This window comes from Phyllobates terribilis, unplaced genomic scaffold, assembly GCF_046119375.1.
Source record: "Phyllobates terribilis strain yellow unplaced genomic scaffold, ASM4611937v1 Scaffold_17__1_contigs__length_24005725, whole genome shotgun sequence".
Taxonomy (NCBI): Eukaryota; Metazoa; Chordata; class Amphibia; order Anura; family Dendrobatidae; genus Phyllobates; species Phyllobates terribilis.
The window spans coordinates 18,293,469-18,316,572 of NW_027362777.1; the positions used below are offsets into that span (position 1 = coordinate 18,293,469).

Genomic DNA, 23,104 nt, shown 5'->3' on the forward strand with positions numbered 1-23,104 from the left:
GGCTCTGCTCCGTACACGTCGTACACACCCGGCTCTGCTCCGTACACCTCGTACACACACGGCTCCGCTCCGTACACCTCGTACACACACGGCTCTGCTCCGTACACCTCGTACACGCGCGGCTCCTCTCTGTACACCTCGTACACACGCGGCTCTGCTCCGTACACCTCGTACACACGCGGCTCTGCTCCGTACACCTCGTACACACGCGGCTCTGCTACATCCACACTGTAAACCCCTCCTGACCCCACACATAAACTTCAGCTCATCCAGCACCATGACAACCAGCACAGCAGAGTCCTGCATCCACTGAGGCCCCTGATCATGTGACCCCTGACTCCTCCCCTCCTGTGACCTCATCACAGCTCCTGTGCGCACAGAGCAGCCATATATGTGGTGGCTGCTCTGCAGGTGGAGGTATGTGGAGACCCCATTACTGGGCGCAGGGGGCATTAACCCCTTCAGCACGGAGACTCTTTTGGGGTCTTGTGTTGCCCCTTTATAAGAATCATAAGGTTTTTGTTCTGTTTCCTGTAATAGATACATACGACCCAACTATGGAGACAGGAAGGGAGGAAACGTATTGTTCTCATAGTACAGGACCCCTTTACTGGCCCCACAGTGTAATGCCCCCATTATGCCCCTTATGCAGTATGTATGATGCCCCCCACAGTGTAATGCCCCCATTATGCCCCTTATGCAGGATATATGATGCCCCCACAGTGTAATGCCCCCATTATGCCCCTTATGCAGGATGTATGATGCCCCCCACACCGTGTAATGCGCCCCTTATGCAGGATGTATGATGCCCCCACACAGTGTAATGCCCCCATTATGCCCCTTATGCAGTATGTATGATGCCCCCACACAGTGTAATGCCCCCATTATGCCCCTTATGCAGGATGTATGATGCCCCCACACAGTGTAATGCCCCCATTATGCCCCTTATGCAGGATGTATGATGCCCCCCGCAGTGTAATGCTCCCATTATGCCCCTTATGCAGGATGTATGATGCCCCCACACAGTGTAATGCCCCCATTATGCTCCCTTATGCAGGATGTATGATGCCCCCATTATGCCCCTTATGCCGTATGTATGATGCTCCCACACAGTGTAATGCCCCCATTATACCCCTTATGCCGGATGTATGATGCCCCCCACAGTGTAATGTCCCCATTATGCCCCTTATGCAGGATGTATGATGCCCCCACAGTGTAATGCCCCCATTATACCCCTTATGCAGGATGTATGATGCCCCCACACAGTGTAATGCCCCCATTATGCCCCTTATGCAGGATGTATGATGCCCCCACACAGTGTAATGCCCCCATTATGCCCCTAATGCAGGATGTATGATGCCCCCACACAGTGTAATGCCCCCATTATGCCCCTTATGCAGGATGTATGATTCCACCACACAGTGTAATGCCCCCATTATGCCCCTTATGCAGTATAATAGATGAAATTCATAGGAACACTAGTAGGGAGAGCAATATATATCATATATCAATCACAATAATAGACTCCTACCATTTATTAGGACTAAATATCATGGCCAGTCGCCATAAACATAACAAACAAAAAACCGAAGAAAGACGATCTAGAGGCCGTATTGTAAAACTACAATATTCTTTATTAGTATCTGTAAAGATGTGCGGTTGTGGATTTTAATAATCACCTAGACAGGTTATCGATGCAATTAGCTTTATTCCTTCCGGCCACGGTGAACAGCAATTCCAGGAAAATGTCCAACAGGCAATTCTCTTAGTCCTCGAGTTTCCAACCTGGGATCAGTAGTTCCACTGCCCTGTACCAGGTGATACCCACTGTCCCCCAACTTTTGGTTGGCCCACAGCTTTTTGTATCTCCCGCCGGTATATTGGCAGTCACAGCATATCCTCCTTCGGATGATGGATATCACGACTGCAGCCCGTGATACCACCCCGCTCTCAGTCCGACTTGCAATGAATCTCCCCTTTCTCCTGCACAGGGTTCAGCCCCCTGAATCCGCAGAAGACCTCACCCCTCCCTCCCCCAGCTAATTGTGCCTTAGGCTGCGTTCACACATTGCGTATTTCCCTGCGTTTTTTTACGCTGCGTATTTTCCTGCTTTTTTTACCTGCGTTTTTTTACGCAGGTAAAAAAAGCACCTCCATTCACACACTGCGTAAAAAAGCGCAGCAAAAAACGCAGTGTGAAATGAAGTGTGTCATGTGTAATGTATGTGTCTGTGTGTCATGTGTAATGTATGTGTCTGTGTGTCATGTGTAATGTATGTGTCTGTGTGTCATGTGTAATGTATGTGTCTGTGTGTCATGTGTAATGTATGTGTCTGTGTGTCGTGTGTGTACTGTATGTGTCTGTGTGTCGTGTGTGTACTGTCTGTGTCTGTGTGTCGTGTGTGTACTGTCTGTGTCTGTGTGTCGTGTGTGTCCTGTGCGTCTATGTGTCGTGTGTGTGAGTGTCCCCCTAGCAGTGTATGTACAGACAGCTTCTGGCTGCAGTACATACACTGCTTTAAAAGAAAAAACTATGGATACTCACCTATCCGATGGATGGGAGAGGCGTCCGGTCCGGTCCCGCGGTTTCCAGCATCTGCCGTGAAGCGATCAGCTGCCACGTGACCGGCTTGTAAATCAACTGACCAGAAGCTGGTTAGCTAACAGCTGATCGCTTCACCGGCCGATGCTGGAAGCGCGGGACCGGACTGGACGCCTCTCCCATCCATCGGATAGGTGAGTATCCATAGTTTCATACCCCTGACGAAGCTGCGTCTGAGCAGCGTAACGCGTAGGGTCTCGGGTGCCAGCAGGTCATTATTCTTCCATATATTTTTTATTTACTTATTTTCTTGATTTGACCACTCAGGAATGCCTGGCTTGTTATTTATATGTGGATCAACTGTGCCATGTCATATATGACTTTGGTGACACAATCTGGCCAATACCTCTAAAATATGGGCCCCCATTGCCAATAGACCATCTCTCCTACTCATTCCTTGATTCACTTATATTATTTAGGGGGGTTTGCTTTGTCATAAACACATATTTTGACTGGTTGTGCTGTGCTATGTATAGCCAGGGTTGCTTAGTAGGTCTACATTAATCGAATGTTATATAAGTGATGTAAAATATACCTGTGGCACATAACATAGTGGGGTTTATTGCTATTTTTATGCATATTATCATGAATTCCCCCATATGAAGATTGCACATGTTTTTGCCTGTTTTAAATGCTTTTAAAAAATTTTTCTTTTGTTGTCTAAATGTAATCATGTAATAAAGATTTTTTTCACTTTTCCAACATTGGGTGTGCATTTTTATATATCCTGAGTCTTTTTCTTCCGAATAATTTTGTGTCTTTACATCAGGTTACTGTAGCACCCCTTTCTATTTGTGATTATTATTCCCCAGCAGTGCCCACTTTTTCTTTTTGTGTATCCATAGTTTCTCCTGCGCCTCCATAAAAAAGTGCTGGAATTACGCAGTGTGTGAACACCGCTGCATAATTCCATCTCTTATAATGGGCACAATAGGAGAAAGCGCGGGACGCTGCTGCGTAAAGAATTGACATGTCAATTCTTTACGCAGCTGCGCTTTCGCGCTGCGTAAAATCACAGTGTCTGAACATCAAAGTGAATTTCCCATTCACTTTGCTGGAAGACACAAGGCACATTGCGTATTTTGAAAAAGCGCGCGAAAATACGCAATGTGTGAACGCAGCCTTAGTGGAGATATTTTCTCAGGTGGAACCCATCCCCTGGGTTTGCATGTGAGACTACCTGTGGTGACGGAGAGAACAATGGCCCAAGGTCTCAGAGATATAGTCATTGAATGGAATAGATACCTGAGGTTGAACTGATGAGCAAGCAAATTTCTAACAAAACACATACTGGCCAATCATTATAGGGTAAATTGCAGTATCAATTTGCCTTACAATCAATTTACCCTATAATGATTGGACTGTATGTGGGTACATATAGCCTTGCACATACTGAAGTGGTTCCACACTACCCTTAAGAGTGACATATCATACCAAGACAGATTTATACTTGTTCATTCTTATATTTATTGATTCCTGGATATGTAGGGGGTGTACACATATATATAAATTATACTCTTTAACTTATTGCTCTTACTATGTATCTTCCCTGCTGCGCGTCTTTATGCATAACCATTTGCACTGTGCTCTGTTCACTTCCATGCCCTGTGATTGATTATTGATACTAATAAAGATTATTGCAGTTTTACAATACGGCCTCTAGATCATCTTTCTTCGTTTTTTTGTTTGCCCTTATGCAGTATATATGATGCCCCCACACAGTGTAATGTTCCCACAGTACCGCCACCCCCCCACACACAGTATAATATAATTCCAGTGTAAATGAGATGAGAATTAGCGTTGTGGAAGATGAGTCTATGAGAAAGGTATTCAGCTGCCGACTCCAAGGAAGAAACTGCTTGTTGGCTGTGGCCTAAAATATATAGGTTTTATTAGTAGAAGTCAATGAAAATAACTGAATGTTGTAAAATAATAAAAATATCATTGCTGTTAGGGTCCCCGCCAATCTCTGTATTTCTTGGTCAGCCCCAACGAACTTGTGATTCATACAGCCAAGCTGCTGCTGACGCAGTGAGTAACACAGCCAGTGATTGGGAGCATGGAGGAGATGTCTTAGTCAGCCATTCAACTTATGTTCCAGTCCATATAAGACTAGAGAATACAACATCTACACCTTCTATCACCTGCTATATTTCCCCTTATTGTCTCCAGTAATTGTATTATTACATAGGATTTTTATAATGTTACATCTGCTCATCTTCTTCTCATTCAGGTGTCTACAATATCAGATCCTCTCAGTGAAGATCTCGTATATAAGAGAATTTTCCTTATTTACCCATCAAATATGGATATGGACAGAGACAAGATGGCAGAGAGGATATTACACCTCACCCTCGAGATCCTCTTCCGGCTTACTGGAGAGGTGAGAGATTCTGATGACGTCACATTACATCATTCTTGTCTATGGGAATAACAGATGGACAGAACTGGAGAGGTGAGGACTCTGGAAATGTCTGGAGGGAGATTTATTAATGTGTCTCTCCATAACCAGGATTACACAGTAGTGAAGAAGACCTCTAGTGAGCGCTGTCAGGACCCTGTGTCTGAGGGATGGGGAAGACCCCTGAGCCCAATCACAGGGCCTTCATCTCACCCCCTGATACATGAGGACATCAATGACCAGAAGATCCTAGAACTCACCTACAACGTGATTGAGCTGCTGACTGGAGAGGTGACACTGCTGGGAATGCTGGGACATTATACAGTAACGCTATGAAGGGATTGGGGGGAATGATGGTATCATTGTATGTGTCAGGTTCCTATGAGGTGTCAGGATGTCGCCGTCTATTTCTCTATGGAGGAGTGGGAGTATTTAGAAGGACACAAAGATTTGTACAAGAACGTCATGATGGAGGTTCCCCAGTCCCTCACATCACCAGGTAATAGACAGGACTAAATACACGCGGCCTATAATTATCTGTATGTAAAGAATGAATTCAGTCCCTGTATGTGTTTCTTCCAGATCTATCCAGTAAGAAGACAACACCTGAGAGATGTCCCCGTCCTCTTCTTCCACAGGACTGTAAACAAGAAGATCCCAATGTTCCTCAGGATCATCAGGTAGATGAAGAGAAGGTGTCATGAGATCTCCTCTATGATGTGTAGACGGCTGTGAAGATCTTGTGTTCAGTCTTGTTTTATCCACCAGTATTATATGTTTTATACTTGTGTAATGAGAACGGTGGAGATGACAGGATTAGAGCTGATCATAGATGTGACTTCTCCATCTGTCTGTGACTTTTACAATATTTGTTTCAGGTTGAAGATCTGACCCATATTAATACTACAGAGACATATGTGATGGGTGATGAGCGGTGTAAAGAGGAGATACCTACATATGACTACCCAGGTGAGTAGTAACCACTAAATGCTGAGAAGTCACAGATTCTTCTCAGTCACCGGCTGTGGCTGCTTTATGGGTGATGTAGTCCGGACATATCACAATCGTGTGATCACCATTTCCCTCTAGACCACAACATATTTTAACACCCAAAACTGTCCAAATGACTTTGGGCATTAAAAGCCCTTTTCTATAGAACTTACAACCTGGAGGATCCACCTACCCACTGTGATTAGGAGACTTTGACCCTTACCTGCCCAGATCTGTAAACTACAAAGCCAAATGTCAGCGTATTGTGATCGACTCACTCAGCTTCTTAAAGAGGCAGACAGAGGAACAGTTTCTATTTAAAGTGCGACTGTTACCTCCAGGCCCACCCCACAAATACTCTAAAGGCTGTGAATTTTATCCTATGACCTCCTCCCTCTCTACAGTTGTTCAATCATTCTAGCACTAAAGATGGCTGATTTACCCCCTCGTGTGCTGGAACCTTTTTCCTATGTTTAATTACTGGAGCTAACAATCTCAGTGCTACACATCTCTCCTCCAGTACTTTACCAGTGACTTTGTCACATTATGTAGAATGTGCTGAGAAGTTAGAAAATCACTTGAAGAAAAATATTATGATGAGCCTGTAAAAGAAAGCGGAGGGTAATGATGCTTTTGGCTTCCTAGAACCATGATATCTTATTGGATGAATCTACCTTCTCTCCCTTCTGTGCTGCTGAATGTGCTCATATGGTCCCTACAAGACCAGGTCCAGTCTTTATGACCAAACCTCCCTTTTATTATTGACAACATTAAATGTGCAGTGAGGCCAAGTGTGAATTTCTGTACAATAACAGCAGAGTTTCCCTTTATCCTGACTTTTCAATTTGTTTTAAAACCAACTAACTTCAAACAGGATCGCGATAAACTATACAGAAAACATTACACCTGTGCCATGATATATCTCTAAGCTGTGCGTGGCTGATGGCTGTAATATACATTTATTCCCGCCTGCAGGAGATGTGTTGGCTCGAGCCCTGGTTTCATGGATTCGCTCAACGTCATAAATTCCATTATGTTCTCAATCCTAAGAAATTCAGATTACTGCACAATCTCTCCTGAAATGGGAGCTCTAATACTTTCTCTACTCTCCTGGTCAGGACTCATAGTAGCTCCAGTGGTCCAAACTAAATGAGTGCAACTCCATTTTAGTGTTGGAGCTCCCCCCCTCATACATATGTTGTTGTTGGGGATGTAACATTTTTTTATTCTATGTCTATTTGTTTACAGATTTTCATTTCGTATGATTTGTGGTGGGATCGGCCGGCCTCACTTATGTTACTCAGTAACTCCTTGGTCTCTTTAAAAAAAGGTCTCCATTTCCTCTTCCAAATGCCAGATAATCAAATTTAAGACACCTCAGCTCTGCACTATTATAAAAAGTTTTCTTTGAATGTGTAATATTTCTTCTTGAAACTCATCTGACAGAAAATATTGGATTTTACGATAATTTAGAGTTTGTGGCTGCTGGTAATCTATTTACTCCAGGGAGGTTTCTCCACTAGTTACTCTTCTCATTTTTTTTTTACTGATTAAGGCTATGTGCCCACGATGCAGAAATGCTCCGGATTTTTTCCTGAGCATTTCTGCATCTCCCTGGCAGAAAAAACGCATGCGGATTGTACATGCGGATTGTACATGCGTTTTTCCTGCCAGGGACATGCGGATGTGAAGCGTTATTCACATGCATTTCTGCATGCGGGTTGACAAGCGCTTTCCAACCGATTTTAGCATCACTTGGAAAGTGCTTGACAACTTGGTCACACTATATAAATCCATGCAAATAACCCCAAAGAATGTCAAAAAATAAAAAAATAAATCTATACTTACCTTCTGATGGCCCCTGGAGTCTTGCTTCGTTCTGTCCTGGCTTGCCGGCTGCTTGCGGTACACTACACTGAAGGACCTGCCGTCACATGACTAAATGATGCCAGCGCAGGTCCTTCAGTCCACCGCGATCTGGCGGCAAGCGAAGACAAGGAGACCGGGAGCCGTCAGAAGGTAAGTATAATATTTATTTTTTCTTTTTTTCTTTTTTTCACAGGTTCTATGGTACCCGGGTCTGGATGAGAGTCTCCTCTCCTCCACACCCGGGTACCATCCGCACATTGAAACGCTTGGATTCCGCATGTACAGATGCAGTGCTTCCACAAAATAATTGGTAGTGCTGCGTTTTTTTCCGCAATGATAACCCGCAGCGGAAATTTCTGCAGCATGTGTACAGCACATGCGGATTATCATTGGGGAACATGGCAGGCCTTCTACCATGCGTTTTTTAAGCGTTTCTGCAGCTGTTTTGCCGCTGCGGAAATGCTTAAAAAACGCATCGTGGGCACACAGCCCAAGACTGTTCAGCCTAATCTTTTCAGTAGAAAATGTGATGTGTTATTGTCTATAGTCACAGTTTTTCCCATCAGCCTTTAACTTCTTTAACCCATCTACATGAATCTGGACTTACACAGAGACACCTAGGCTTGGGCCTTGGTGTGACCTGTTGTTCTGTGGAGTGAGAGATGAAAAATAGTCATTTGGCTGGGTCAGAACCAGGAGGGCAGAGAAAATACAAAATCGGAAGACAAAAAAGTAGTCAGTAGTGATGCTTGGTTACTTGTTACTCGAGCAATTTTCCGGCGGTTCCTTCCCCAACCCCCCCCCCCATATCCTCCGTAGGGCTGGAGGGAGTCTAAAAATTGTTCAGATCTATGGAAACAGTGCTGAAATGGCATGGGAACAGCATGGGGAAGACCCCTGGAATCATCTCTGAATTCCAGGTCGCCAGCAAGTGGCCTCCACTATTTTTACAGGGCCAGTAGGCATCTTGTGGACAGATGAGACCAAGATAGAGCTTTTTGGTAAAACACATCATTCAGCTGTTTACTGTAAATGGAATGAGGCCTAAAAATAAAAGAACACAGAACTTACAGTCAATTATAGTGGAGGGTCAAAGATATTTAGGGGTTGTTTTGCTTCCTCTGGCACTGAATGCCTTGACTGTGTGTAAGGCATCATGAAATCTGAATATTCCCAAAGGATTTTGGGTAGCAATGTAGTGCCCAGTGTCAGAAAGTTGGATTGGCATCCTAGGTCATGCGTCTTTCAGCAGGACATATGATAAATTTCTGTGAACTTTGATGAATTTCTGAGTACAGATCACCGTAAAAATTTTGAATTGGTCAATGAGTGAATGGAAGAAATCAATTAAGTTATGAACTGTGGAAAGATGTGTGTGACCAGAATGAACAGTCATTTCCAGCAGATGCTACCACCTAGCACCTATCCCTATACTAAATGTAGCTAACTGTGGTATTAATAAGGAATAGCATAGATTTTTTTTTTCTTTTTTGCTTGCAGCAGCACGGAGTATAAGGCTATAATCCCTAACTAGATAACCTGTAATACGCTATCCCTAGTGCTATAGCTCACTCGTACACAAATTGCAGATAAGAGAGGTAATATTGCAGAATATAAAATAGATTTTAACCCGCCCCCAAAGAGTATTTTTTTGGGATATGGCAGCACCAAACTGTGAAGGAACGCAAGCAACCCTGCCTGCTTTGTTGAATTTCTGAGTGTGGATTACATTAAAAAACACATCTATCAATGAGTTTTTTGAAGAATGCAATCAAGTTATAGACAGTGTATGCAACGACAATGAACACTCATTTCCAGCAGGAGTATACATGTATATTGTAAAGAATGTTAGAAGTAGGTCTCTAAAAATTATTCATGCGGGCGTCCTAAATACCTTTAAAATAATTAATGGGGGTGTTGCATGATGATCACCCTGTTGATATGGTGGTGTAGGATGAGAAGAAGGAATAGGACAACATAAAAAGAAGAAATCTTAACACCTATCTGGGTGTGAAGATTTGCATGGGAATAGACCAGAAAAAAAATGGATTTGAGTTTGTGTTCTGTTGCTGTCATCCGGTGGTGTTGAGAAGTCTGGGCCAATCCAGGCCTTGTTTATTTTGATATTAGTCAGCCTGTCAGCATTTTTAGTTGACAAGTGGGCGCACCTATCAGTTATAATACCCCCGGCGCACTAAAAACCCGCTCTGACAAAACGCTAGAGGCAGGGCAGGCCAGGACCTCCAAGCCGTAGTGAGACAGTTCATGCCACGTGTCTAACTTGGATACCTGATAGTTGTAAGGCACAGAGGAATCACGAAGGACGGTGGTACAGTCAGCAAGATACTCCTTCAGTATCTTCTAAAACTTTTCCCTCCTTGTCAGACTACCCCGTGTATCAGGGTCTGGGCACTGGGAGGGTCTGAGAAAACTGTCCCAGACCTTTGAGAGTGTTCCCCTGCTTCTACTGCATATGGCTTTGTGTGTCTGTCTCCCTGTACTCATTGGTTGTCCAATGAACTGTGACCTCTACCATCTAAGTTGTCAGATGGGAATTTTTTATATTCTTCAACTAGGGCCTTCTGGTACTGCAATATTTTATTAGACCTCTCTGCCACTTGAAGGAGAGATAGAAAGTTCTCCATGTAGCATGGATCTAGAAGGGTGACCAACCAGTAATTACTGTTGCCCAAAATGTGTACAACGCAAGGGTCACGGGAAAGGCAGCGGAACATAAACTCAGCCATATGTGCCAGACTGCGAAGAGCCAAGACTTCCCTGTCCCCACCAAGATGGATGATTGTCCATCATCTCCTCCTCATACTCCTCTTTTGTCCTCCTCCTCTTCAGCCACGGTGAACAGACGGGATGAAGGTGGTGCAGGTTGTACCGTCTGTAGCGCAGGAAACCTGCCTGTGTTCCTCATTAGCACCCAATCCACGTTGAAAAGATGATACAAGGCTGGGCTGTGTAGCATCACCTTGTATAGTTTCTTGCCCATCTCAACTTGCTGCGCCTGCAAAACCTCCTCTTTGATTGTGAGCAGCGAGCGTTTCAGTAGGCAGAGAAGCGGGAGGGTGACGTTGATTATGGCATCACCACCACTCACTATCTTGGTGGAGTCCTCAAAGGTTTGGAGAACTGCACAGATGTCAGACATCCATGTCCACTCATCAGCTCTTATGTGCGGAGACTGACCAGAATATTGACGGGCGTGTTGGAGCTGGTACTCAACAACTGGCCACTGCTGCTCACAAAGCCTTGTTAACATATGCAACGTTGAGCTCCAACGCATGGTAACATTGTACAACAATCAGTGAGCTGGAAGTTGCAAAGGCTGCTGAAGCACAGCCAGGGTGGCGGAAGCTGTAGCTGACTTGCGGAAATGGGCACACGCAGTGTACTTTCACAAGCAGCTCAGGCTGATCATGGTAGGTTTTGAGAAACCGCTGAACCACTAAGTTGAGCACGTGGGTCAGGCATGGTACATGTGCACGGTTGACAAGCTTCAGAGCCACTTGCAGGTTCCCGCCATTGTTACACACGACCATGCTTGGTTGTAGGTTCAGCGGTGAGAGCCACAGATCTTTCTGCTCTGTTACAGCTTTCAACAACTCTGCAGGGGTGTGCAGTTTGTCACCTAAGCAGATTAGCTTCTGCAGAGCCTGTTGCTGCTTGGCCAAGGCAGTGCCGAAGTTTCTAGCTTCATATTATTGACGTTTCAGAGATATGGAGGATGAAGAGGCGAAGGAGGTGCAGGAACTGCTGTACAAGGTGGGGGCAACCCTGATTGAACCAGGGCCCGCTATCCTCGGCATCGGTAGCACATGTTCCGTCCCAAGATCCGACTGGGTCCCGGCTTCCACAATATTCACCCAGTGTGCCGTCAGGGAAATGTTGCATCCCTGGCCACAAGCACTTGTCCACATGTCTGTGGTTAGGTGGACCTTCCTAGTAACTGCATTGTGAGGGCACGGGTAATGTTAAGGGACAAGTGTTTGTGTAAGGCAGGGATGGTACATCGGGAGAAATAGTGGCTGCTGGGGACTGAGTACCTAGGTACAGCTGCGGCCATGAGGTTGCAGAAAGCTTCCTTCTCCACAAGCCTAAAATGCAATATTTCCAGTGCAAGCAGTCTGGAAATGTGGCCGTTTAGTATTGTGGCCTGTGGGTGTGCAGGTGGCTGCGTATTTCCGCTTGTGTTCCAAGGGACAACTGAACGCTGCGCTGGGACAAGGACGTGAATGTCGTTGCTACGACAGGTGGAGAGTGGGAGGCATCTTCGCCTGCATCATGGACAGGGGATTGGCAAGCACATACAACAGGTGAAGAGGCAGTGGTGTCACCCACAGACACTGTTTCTGGTCCTGGCGTTTGGCCCAACTAGTTGAGTGCTTTGCTATCGTGTGCCTGAGCATGCTGGTGGTGGTCAGGCTGGTAGCTGTGCTGCCCCTGCTGATGCTGGCACAGTATATGTTGCAAATAGCCTTTTTTTGGGTTAACTGGACAGTTTTTAAAAAAGCGCCAGACTCAGAAGACCTAACCCTTGGACTGGCAACTTCCCTCGTGCTGGTGTTCTGGGGAACAGTTGCCCGCCTTGTCTCTATGGTCACGTCACTACCTCTTCCTGCCTGTTGCGGTACTATGGATCACACCTTCTCTGCGCTGCTGTCTTTGCTCTGCTTGTCACCTTCCCAGATTGGGTAAGTAACCTCGTTGTCCACCATCTCGTCTTCCCCGTCCACACCCTTGTCTTCCTACTGACTTACAAATATTTGGGTATCGCTAAGTGTGATCTCCTCATATCCTGCTTGAAGCGAACAGGGCAAGAGGACAGAAATTATAAATGGAAATATAACCAGCCCTTCGGAGTGTCTAAGTGTGAGATCACTTGTCTCCAGGCGCTCGGCATGGTGAGAGGAAGGAGGATCAGGGTGAGGATTATGTGGTCCAGACTCAAGACTACTGAGACTGGACCGTGTGGAAGACAGGGTGGTGCTGAAAACTGACTGGAAGCATTGTCTGCTATCAACCCAACAACCTTTTCACACTGGTCTGGCTTCAAGAGTGTTGTTCCACAACCCCCTACAAAGTGGGACAGGACGCTAGATCGACATGATGTGGGTGTTTGTTGTGCTACTTCAGCAGGCACAGTTTCCCCTTGCCCACAGCCTTAGCTTCTGTGTGCACCATCAGCATCACATCCACTTCCCCGTCCCTTACTACGTGCCTTGCTCATTTTAAATGCAGTATAATACACTGTGTTCCAAATTATTATGCAAATAATATTTTCTCAGATTTTCCCAAATTACCTATATGAATTGCAGTCATTGTAATTTTCCAGTCAAATAACTAAGAGTACAATTGAAAAGTTTTTGTACAAACTGCCTATGATAACAGTATATTTTTAAAAAAATAAAACCCTCAAACTGCACTCAAAATGCATGTTCCAAATTATTATGCACAGCAGAGTTTTCAACCTTTTCATTTTAATAAAGAACAAAAAAATGGTCATTTTTGAAATTATAAGCATTAGCAGGTTATTACAAACTGAAATCAAACAGTTTTCAACTCAAAACTTTATTCTAGGTGATGTTACATTTGCACCTAGGACCCCTTGTTCGAAAGGAGCTTCTGAACTCTCTCGTCCATTGAATTTGTCAGGTTTTGGATGGTTTCTGCTTCAATTGTTTTGCATGAGGACAGAATACCCTCCCAGAGCTGTTGCTTAGATGTGAACTGCCTCCCGCCATCATAGACACTCCTTTTGATGATGCTCCAGAGGTTCTCAATGGGGTTGAGGTCAGGGGAGCATGGGGGCCACACCATAAGTTTGTCCCCTTTTATGCCCATATCAGTCAGAGATGCGGATGTGTTATGTGCAGCATGAGACGGTGCATTATCATGCATGAAAATGATCTTGCTGCGGAATACACGGTTCTTTTTCTTGAACCATGGCAGGAAGTGCTGTTTGAGAAACTCAGCATACATTATGGAGTTCATCTTTACCCCTTCAGGGATCCTAAAAGGGCCGACAATCTCTCTCCCCATGATTCAAACCCAAAACATTACTCCACCTCCTCCTTGTTGGCGCCGTAGCCGTGTTTGCATGGGGTGTCCATCAACCAGCCATCCTCCACTCCATCCATCTGGACCATCGAGATCATATCATGCATGATAATGCCCCGTCTCATGCTGCACATAACACATCTGCATCTCTGGCTGCTATGGGCGTAAAAGGGGACAAACTTATGGTGTGGCACCCATGCTCCCCTGACCTCAACCCCATTGAGAACCTCTGGAGCTTCATCAAAAGGAGTGTCTATGATGGCGGGAGGCAGTTCACATCTAAGCAACAGCTCTGGGAGGGTATTCTGTCCTCATGCAAAACAATTAAAGCAGAAACCATCCAAAACCTGACAAATTCAATGGACGAGAGAGTTCAGAAGCTCCTTTCGAACAAGGGGTCCTATGTGCAAATGTAACATCACCTAGAATAAAGTTTTGAGTTGAAAACTGTTTGATTTCAGTTTGTAATAACCTGCTAATGCTTATAATTTCAAAAATGACCATTTTTTTGTTCTTTATTAAAATGAAAAGGTTGAAAACTCTGCTGTGTATAATAATTTGGAACATGCATTTTGAGTGCAGTTTGAGTGTTTTATTTTTTAAAAAATATACTGTTATCATAGGCAGTTTGTACAAAAACCTTTCAATTGTACTCTAATAGTTATTTGACTGGAAAATTACAATGACTGCAATTCATATAGGTAATTTGGGAAAATCTGAGAAAATATTATTTGCATAACAATTTGGAACACAGTGTATTTGGCAGCTTCAACAAAATTTCACGATTATTAATGCAGTAAAGATCTGACCACTTCAGATGAGCACGTTTTACTGCAATAGCAATATGCTATTGGTTAGCGGCCAAGTCAGGATGTATGTTTTCAACACACAACTGTCACATTTTAAATGGAGTATAATATTTTGCAGATTCCAAAAAATTTCAGGATCATTACGCAGTAAAATCTGACCACCACAGATGGACTTTTTCAATGCTTGCACTACATAGCAATGCTAGTCAAATCAACTAAGTGTGGCTGTATACTGTTAACAAACGGAGCAGTAAAAATAGTGTAGTATATTGCTTTTCACAAAAATTAGCAGGATTAAGAGCAAAAAGGAATATTATTATCCCTGAGAACTAGGGCTATTGATATGAGTTACAGCAGCAGAAAGAACATGCAATGAAGCCTAACCTGTAGTGCACTATCTCGCCACAAACTCTGCCTAACCTGCTAACAGCAGTATTAATATACATCAGAATGAGCCCTTACAAGGGCTGTTGGTTCAGATGAAATAAATACAACTAGTGTGGAATCCCTGCCTAAAAGAAGCTAGAATTCTCTGCATCGCTCAGCCGCAGCTCTCCCTACTCTGCCTATTTCTGGGGTAGACTGTGACGAGGGCAGGGTCCCTGGTCTTATATAGACCTGATGATGCTATGCGGCCAGCCATTCACTGTAATGTCACTACCAACTTGGCTACGGCATTACAGTGACTGGCAGGCGATCCCTACATGTTAATTGGCTGCCTAAAAAGCGCCAAACATGTGAGGCTGGCACTCGAGCTCGCTCCCGAAATTTTAAGAAAAAAAAATACTCGCTGAGTACTGAGCATTTCGAGCACTGTGATGCTCGGGTAAGTAACGAGTAGTGACAAGCATGCTCGCTCATCACTAATAGTCAGTAAATGGGCCAAAGCCATATCAGGAACCAAACACACAAGCCAGGTGCTGAGTACAGAGGACTGAACCAGAGGAGAACAAGGCTGTATCTGGCAGCTTCTGGCAATATACTCTGAGCTTTAGTAGTGTGACTTCAGCTGGATTGCACACACTCATACTGCCAGACTGGATGGTACTACAGGTCCCAAGCACCCTAATCTTAATGGCTGGACAGGGCCTGTGTGCCCAGAGCTTCTGGTTCCGACATCTCCATCACCAACGCCACCCGCAGAATGAATAAGGCGGCTCCTGGTGACAGAAACAGACATCGCAGGAGAAGATCCCAGAGGAGATGGGATACACCATTTGCAGAAGCCCTAATATGACAAAATGGCAGAAAACCAGAACATTAGAAATCCCCATAAAGTGACTCAATTTTATAAATTATAACCCTCAATGAATTAATCTATAGGACTAGTGACTATTTTGACTCCACAGACACTTTCCGGAAATTAGCACGCAGTGGATTTTGGAGAGTGAAAATTGCACATTGGCCATTTTATTACCCAACACATAGTGCCCATATTGTGCTCCAGGAGGCACACACCATAAATTAACTGGGTTCTTCTCACTATAGTAATGCCAAATTCATGGATGCTAAATGTGGTTTGGCACACTGCAAGGGTCAGAAGCAAGGGGGGCAATTTGTTTTTGGGAGTGCGGATATTGCTGGATTGGTTTATGGAAGCCATGTTTCTTTTTAAGAGCCTTTTGAGCCACTAATAATGTGGAAGCCTGTTTTTCCACTGACAGATAATGGACTTGAGTGGGGACTTTTTTTTTTTTTGCAGGATGAGTAGAAGTTTTTATTGGTATTATTTTCGCCTACATAACATTTTTTGGTGGCTTTTTTTCTATATTTGGGAGGCAGAATGAACAAACAGTTGAACACCACGCTCCACTGGTTCATCCTATGAGGTTTTCTATTAGACTGTGAACTGTCATTGTCTTGGTAAGTAATAATAATTTTTCTACGTAACTTTCAATTGTTACCGACAGTTTAAGTAGAAATGTTCACAAATATTACATTCAAGGATATTTTATTCAAAAATTATAACTGTTTTTATTCTTGGCAGATGAATGTACCAGGAGATCAGAGGAACAGCTGACATCTTCAATTTTTAAATCCGATGATCTTGAGATGCCACAAGATACAATTGAAGTGAATGCCATTACACCAGATATACCATCATCATCATCCCTTCACAGCAAAGATCTGTCATCTGATCCTTTGAAACAGATCCTGTCTTCTGATTCATTACCAAACACTAAGGAAAATCAAAGTCACGAAATAAGCATTAAAAAGCAAACTGCTCCTAAAGCAAATAATCCATTTTCATGTTCAGAATATGGAAATAGTTTTCCTCTCCAAAAGTTTTTTCTTAAGAATCAAGACATTCACACAGCAGAGAATATATTTTATTGTTCCAAGTGTGGGAAATGTTTTAACCAGAAATCAAAACTTGTTCGACACCAGAGAACTCACACAGGGGAGAATTCATTTTCATGTTCAGAATGTGGGAAATGTTTTATGAAGAAATCATCTCTTCTTAGTCATCAGAGAACTCACACAGGGGAGAAGCCTTTTTCCTGCTCAGAATGTGGAAAATATTTTAGACATAAATGTAGTCTTGTTTTGCACCAACTAACGCACACAGGGAAGAAGTCTTTTTCATGTTCAGAATGTGGGAAATGTTTTAACCGAAAAGCGTATCTTGATAGCCATCAGAGAACCCACACAGGGGAGAAGCCTTTTTCATGTTCAGAATGTGGGAAATGTTTCAGATGGAAACAGCATCTTGATAACCACCAGAGAACTCACACAGGGGAGAAGCCTTTTTCATGCTCAGAATGTGGGAAATGTTTTAACCGGAAACAGAATCTTGATAACCACCAGAGAACTCACACAGGAGAGAAGCCTTTTTCATGTTCAGAATGTGGGAAATGTTTTAAATGGAAATCAGATGTTGTTATGCACAAAAGAACCCACACAGGGGAGAAGCCTTTTTCATGCTCAGAATGTGGGAAATGTTTTAGCTGGAAATCGCATCTTCGTAGCCACCAGAGAACCCACACAGGGGAGAAACCTTTTTCATGTTCAGAATGTGGGAAATGTTTTAACCGGAAACAGAATCTTGATAACCACCTGAGAACCCACACAGGGGAGAAGCCTTTTTCATGTTCAGAATGTGGGAAATGTTTTAACCTGAAACAGAACCTTGATAACCACCAGAGAACCCACACAGGGGAGAAGCCTTTTTCATGTTCAGAATGTGGGAAATGTTTTAACCTGAAACAGAATCTTGATAACCACCAGAGAACCCACACAGGGGAGAAGCCTTTTTCATGTTCAGAATGTGGGAAATGTTTTAACCAGAAATCAGATTTGATTAAGCACCTGAGAACCCACACAGAAGAGAGGCCTTTTTCATGTTCAGAATGTGGGAAATGTTTTAACCAGAAATCACATTTGATTAAGCACCTGAGAACCCACACAGAAGAGAGGCCTTTTTCCTGTTTAGAATGTGGGAAATGTTTTAACCAGAAATCAGGTTTGATTAAGCCCCAAAGAATTCACACAGGAGCTAAGCATTTTTCATGTTCAGAATGTTTGAAAAGATTTAACTGAAAATTGTATCTTCATAAAGGGGTTGTCCACTACTAGGGCAACCACTTGTTATTCCTCATGTTTGGCCTCATTAAAATAAAAACACTCATACTCACGCTCTGTGTCATCGCTGTTCCAGCCGTGTGTGCACTCATGTACCTGGGGCTATTGTGAGGTTGCTACATCACCCAAGCCCTGCGCCCAATCAGCGCCAGCTTCACTGTCCCCGCTTTCAGACATCAACAGGAAGCCACGGCTACAGCTGCTTTCTGACTTTCTGTTATTGTTCGATGTGTCCAAAGGTGGGGACAGTGATGCCAGGGCTGATTGGGCACAGGGCTTATATGACGTAACAACGTAATATAATCCCTGGAAACGCAAGTGCTGACACTGCTAGAACGCCGCAGGCATGGGAGGTTTGTATGACTTTTTATTTTAACAGGACCAAACATGAGGAATGAGAAGGAGTTGTCTAAGTCGTGGACAGCCCCTTTTAAAGATCAAAAATCCCACACACAGAGAAGACATTATCATACCTAGAGTGTGAGAAATGAATTACTGGAAAATCGTATTTTGTTGACCATCAAAAAATAACTCAGACGGATAGAAACTATATATGTTATTGACAAATTGTACATGCGTATTGTGTGTATGTAAATGTGAATCAGAGCTCTGTGTATATAAATATGCATACAAGTGGTGTTCAAAAGTTCTGCATAGGCGTGAAGAAAACTATATATTTCATACTTCTGCATCTCTACAGTGAAACTGGTGGAACATATATGTTTTTGTAATCCCTCATTGTATGCCATACTCATTTTTGAATGTCCCAAGTGTATAAATTGCTATGGTATGCGCATTTTTGATAATTTTTTTTACAGCATAACCATACCTACACCAGTACAGTGTGTAGAATGGTGAACAGGTTTCCAAGTTCATTAACTTCCAATGCAAGTTCACACAGACTTAAATTTTACTTTTTAAGATTTATTATTTTTTATTTAATTCAGAGTCCTGAAAATGGCCTTTTGAGTGCATCTTTAGCTTCTAATACTTTATTGGCCAGCCTTTGCTCTTGAGCACCAACTTGCATCTCTGTGGCATTGAGTGAACAAGCTTCTGCAGATGTTCACGAGTGATGATGTGGTTTCAGGCCTGTATCAGAGACTCAATCAACTCTCTCTTGGTCCTTGGCTGTTTTTTAGATATCTCTATTGATACCTTGTGCCACAAATTTTCAATTGGATTGAGGTCCGAGGACTGGGCTGGCCAGTCAATAGTAGTCACCTTGTTCATTATCATCCTGGAAGATATAATCCCCTGAAAACAGGTGTTGAGCAGAAGGCAGCATTTTCTTATTAAGGATGTCTATGTATTTTTCTGCATTACCATACCCTCCACAATATGAAGCCTTCCAACACCATTGGCTGCCATACAGCCCCAGACCATTACTTTCATCGGATGTTTCACAGAGAAGCTCAAACACTGGCTTGTACTCTTCATGTGGAAACCTTCTCACATAAGACTTGCCATCATTTCCTAAAATGCAAAAAGTGCTTTCATCACTAAATAGCACTTTTCCCCACTCCTCCTTCCTCCATTTTGAATATTTCAATGCCCACAGTTTTCGCCTTTGTCTTTGTATGGCTGTCATCAATGGCTTCTTTCGGGCCTTGTACCCTCTCAATCCTGCTTCCAAACATCTCTTCCTAACAGTTGATGTTGATACCTCAATATTGCTCTTTTCTTGCCATTCTCGCAGAAGCTGAGGAGAGGTGAGCTTTCGATTTTCAAGGGATGTTCTTATCAGTACTCTATCCTCCCTTTTAGTTGACTTTCTGGGCTGACTAGATCTGGGCCTGTCCTGGATAATTCCAAGCTGCTTATGTTTCTACAAAATTCTTACGACTGTTCTCTGATTACAGCCGACCTTCCTTGCGATCTGGGGGTCAGTATAACCCTCTTCATGTAGCACCACAAACTCGCACACGATCCTCCGCTGACAAAAATCTGAAGGCTCCCATCATAAAGCTCTACAGTATGATTCACTAGATAGACCAACAGATAAAACAAACAAAGCAGCAGATGTGATGCAATGTAATGGAATGTGATTGGCTGCCATATCCAGGTTATCATTGGTCACAAGAACCTCATCTGTGATTGGCTAATTTTGGATCTGAAGCTGTACAATATTTAGTTGTGCTTTCAATTCCCATATTGTTGCAATAATTTCAGGCAAAACTGCTTCAAAAGCTAAAAATATTACAGGGAGAGAATGCAAAATTGTATTCTGAACAAAACCATATATAATGTCATATTAGCATCGAAGATATTCGACAGAAAACGTTTAAAACTTGAAAAATCAATTTATTCTATGCCTATGCAGGACTTTTGAACACCGCTGTGTGTATGTAAATGTGCGTGTGTAGCAGAGCTGAGTGTGCATGCACTGTCCATGCAGCAGTGTTAGAAAGACCACATGGGCCAGGGTTCATCCTATTGATTGCCGTACTCCTTTCCGTTGGTATAACACTTCTCAGACAATGCAGGATAGGGGACCACACTCAGATAAGACTTTATTGGGTCAACAACAGTTAACATCATATATTACAATCCCATTGGCTCGCTGGGGATTAGAACCGCAGCGACTTTGGGGCATTTAGGGCCAATCTGCTGCCAACTACCAGGATGATGAAGATTCCCCATGGGACCTTCAGGATTTTAAGAGTGTTAGTGTGGAATAATGGGCTAAAATCACACCTGGGCAATGCATGTGACTAGTTTCTCCATACAGGAGGCATCTTGAAGCTGTCCTCTCCAGCAAAGGCTTTTATGTGAAGTATTAAATAAACTTAAGTAAGTGAGTTAAATACTTATTCCCTGTGTCATTTCTCATTATTACAAATAGCTTAATTTTTGGCCATCTTTGGTTTGATTTCTTTAAATAGTTGGGTCCAGAAAATATTTGGACAGTGATACAAGTTTGGGCATTTTATCTGTTTACCAAAACATATTTAGGATACAATTATATAATCAGTCTGGCCTTAAAATTCCAACTCTCCGCTTTAATTTGAGGGTGTTCACATCATAATTGGATGTAGGGTTTAGGAATTACAGCTCTTTAATATGGGGCTGCATCTTTTTCAAGGGACCAAAGGAATTTGGACAATTATTTCAAAAGCTCACTGGCTGTATGGGCTCTTCCCCCATTAATCCATCATCAATTAAGATGGTAAAAGGTCTTGTGCTGATTCCAGGTGTGGCTTCGTATTTGGAAGCTGTTGCTGTGAACTCCTAACACAGAAATGAGCTCTCAATGGAAGAGAAAAGATCAAAGCTACAAATGATCAGAAATATTAGGAGTTGCTAAATTAACAGCATGGTATATTTTGCAAAAAAAAAAAAAAAGTTCACTTCTGAGCTTGGGGACTCAAAAAGGTGTGCACGCCCACTGAAGGAAACCGTGGTGGATGATTGCAGAATCCTTTCAATGGTGAAGAAAAGCCCCTTCACAATATGAACCTACGTGAAGAAAACTTTCCAGGAAAAAGGTGTTTCAGTGTTTAGGTCCACCATAAAAGAGCAGACTTCATAAGAGCAAATACAGAGGGTTCACCACAAGGTGCAAAGCATTCTTTGGACAGATGAAACTAATATCAACCTGTATAAAAAAGATGGGAAGAATAAAGTTTGGAGAAGGCTTGAAACGGCTCATGATCCTGTCGTCACTGCATTCTGGGTCTTCTATCCTTGGATTACGATATCGGAGAGAGTGAGACACAGGACAGGATGTATGTGTCAACAAGCTCTAAACTTTATTACAAATACAGGGTTAATATACACCCTGAAGGCAGGAAACGGATTTACCATATATGGTTCGATTATACAATTTAGCTGCGCAAGCAAAAAACTAGTTTCTGTATGCTTTGAAACATTTAATTAGACATATCTGGCTAGCAAGGCCACGTTATCTTCTAGCAAGGACACATCGATACAAGGAAGGAACATTCAGCTGCTGTTATTTTGACCTAAAGTAACTGTCAGGCTTCTATAGCATAGATGGGGTCTTTGAACTTGAGGGGCCTCATCTTCTGCTATAACATTCCATCGTTTTGTTCCTTCATTTATCAATATGATTCTCTATATTTTCTTTTAGTACAACGCTGAATACACATTAGAAAAAGCTTAGAAACCAAACAAACCACAAGGCACATTAGCAAAACCTGAAAAATAGCTTGCACTATACCAGCCAACCACCCACCGATACCTTTAAACCAATTTGCGGGATTTAGAAAGGAAAAGGTGTTTGCCCACCAGGAATCCTGATTCTTGAGGTTGGCCTCATCATAAAGCTTCCTTAATTTTACAACGTCTTCTGACTTGTGCTTCAGCGTCAGTACACTAGAATTGTCTATGTAATGGCAGCATGCGGGCCCTATTATCTGGCACATCCCTCCTTGTGCTGCTGTTAAATAATCTAGTACAAGGGTATATTGGTTCGTGACAATAATCAATTGATTCTGTACTGCAAGAGATCCGTTAACTACTTCTAAAATATCCCAAATCTGGTCATCAAGATAGTCCGTAGCTTCTACTAATTTATCCCACATTTGTGTCAACATAGGGTATATAAATAATGCACAGAAAAATTTGTTTACCCCTCCCATTTGAACTATATGGGGTCTTCCACTTGGTCTTTCTTTATTGTCTGCTGATCGCTTATGCAGTGTATGTTTTGGAATAGACAAAGGATCTAGTAACAATATAAGTTGCGGGTGTCAATCTGGCTAAAGTACAAGTTCCTGTTACTCCTACTGGGAGCCACTTGAAAGCCTTGTCTCCACA

General features: G+C 43.0%; 1 protein-coding gene across 1 annotated transcript; it reads left to right on the top strand.

The window, feature by feature from the left end:
• Window positions 1-356: 356 nt before the first annotated feature.
• Window positions 357-21,135, top strand: LOC141176125 (uncharacterized). The gene is made up of 7 exons (XM_073660119.1): window positions 357-417; window positions 4,836-4,985; window positions 5,115-5,294; window positions 5,379-5,502; window positions 5,586-5,683; window positions 5,882-5,972; window positions 16,728-21,135. The coding sequence occupies exons 2-7, from the start codon at window positions 4,908-4,910 to the stop codon at window positions 18,278-18,280; spliced, it is 2,124 nt and encodes a 707-aa protein (XP_073516220.1). The 5' UTR covers window positions 357-417; window positions 4,836-4,907; the 3' UTR covers window positions 18,281-21,135.
• The last annotated feature ends 1,969 nt before the right edge of the window (window positions 21,136-23,104 follow it).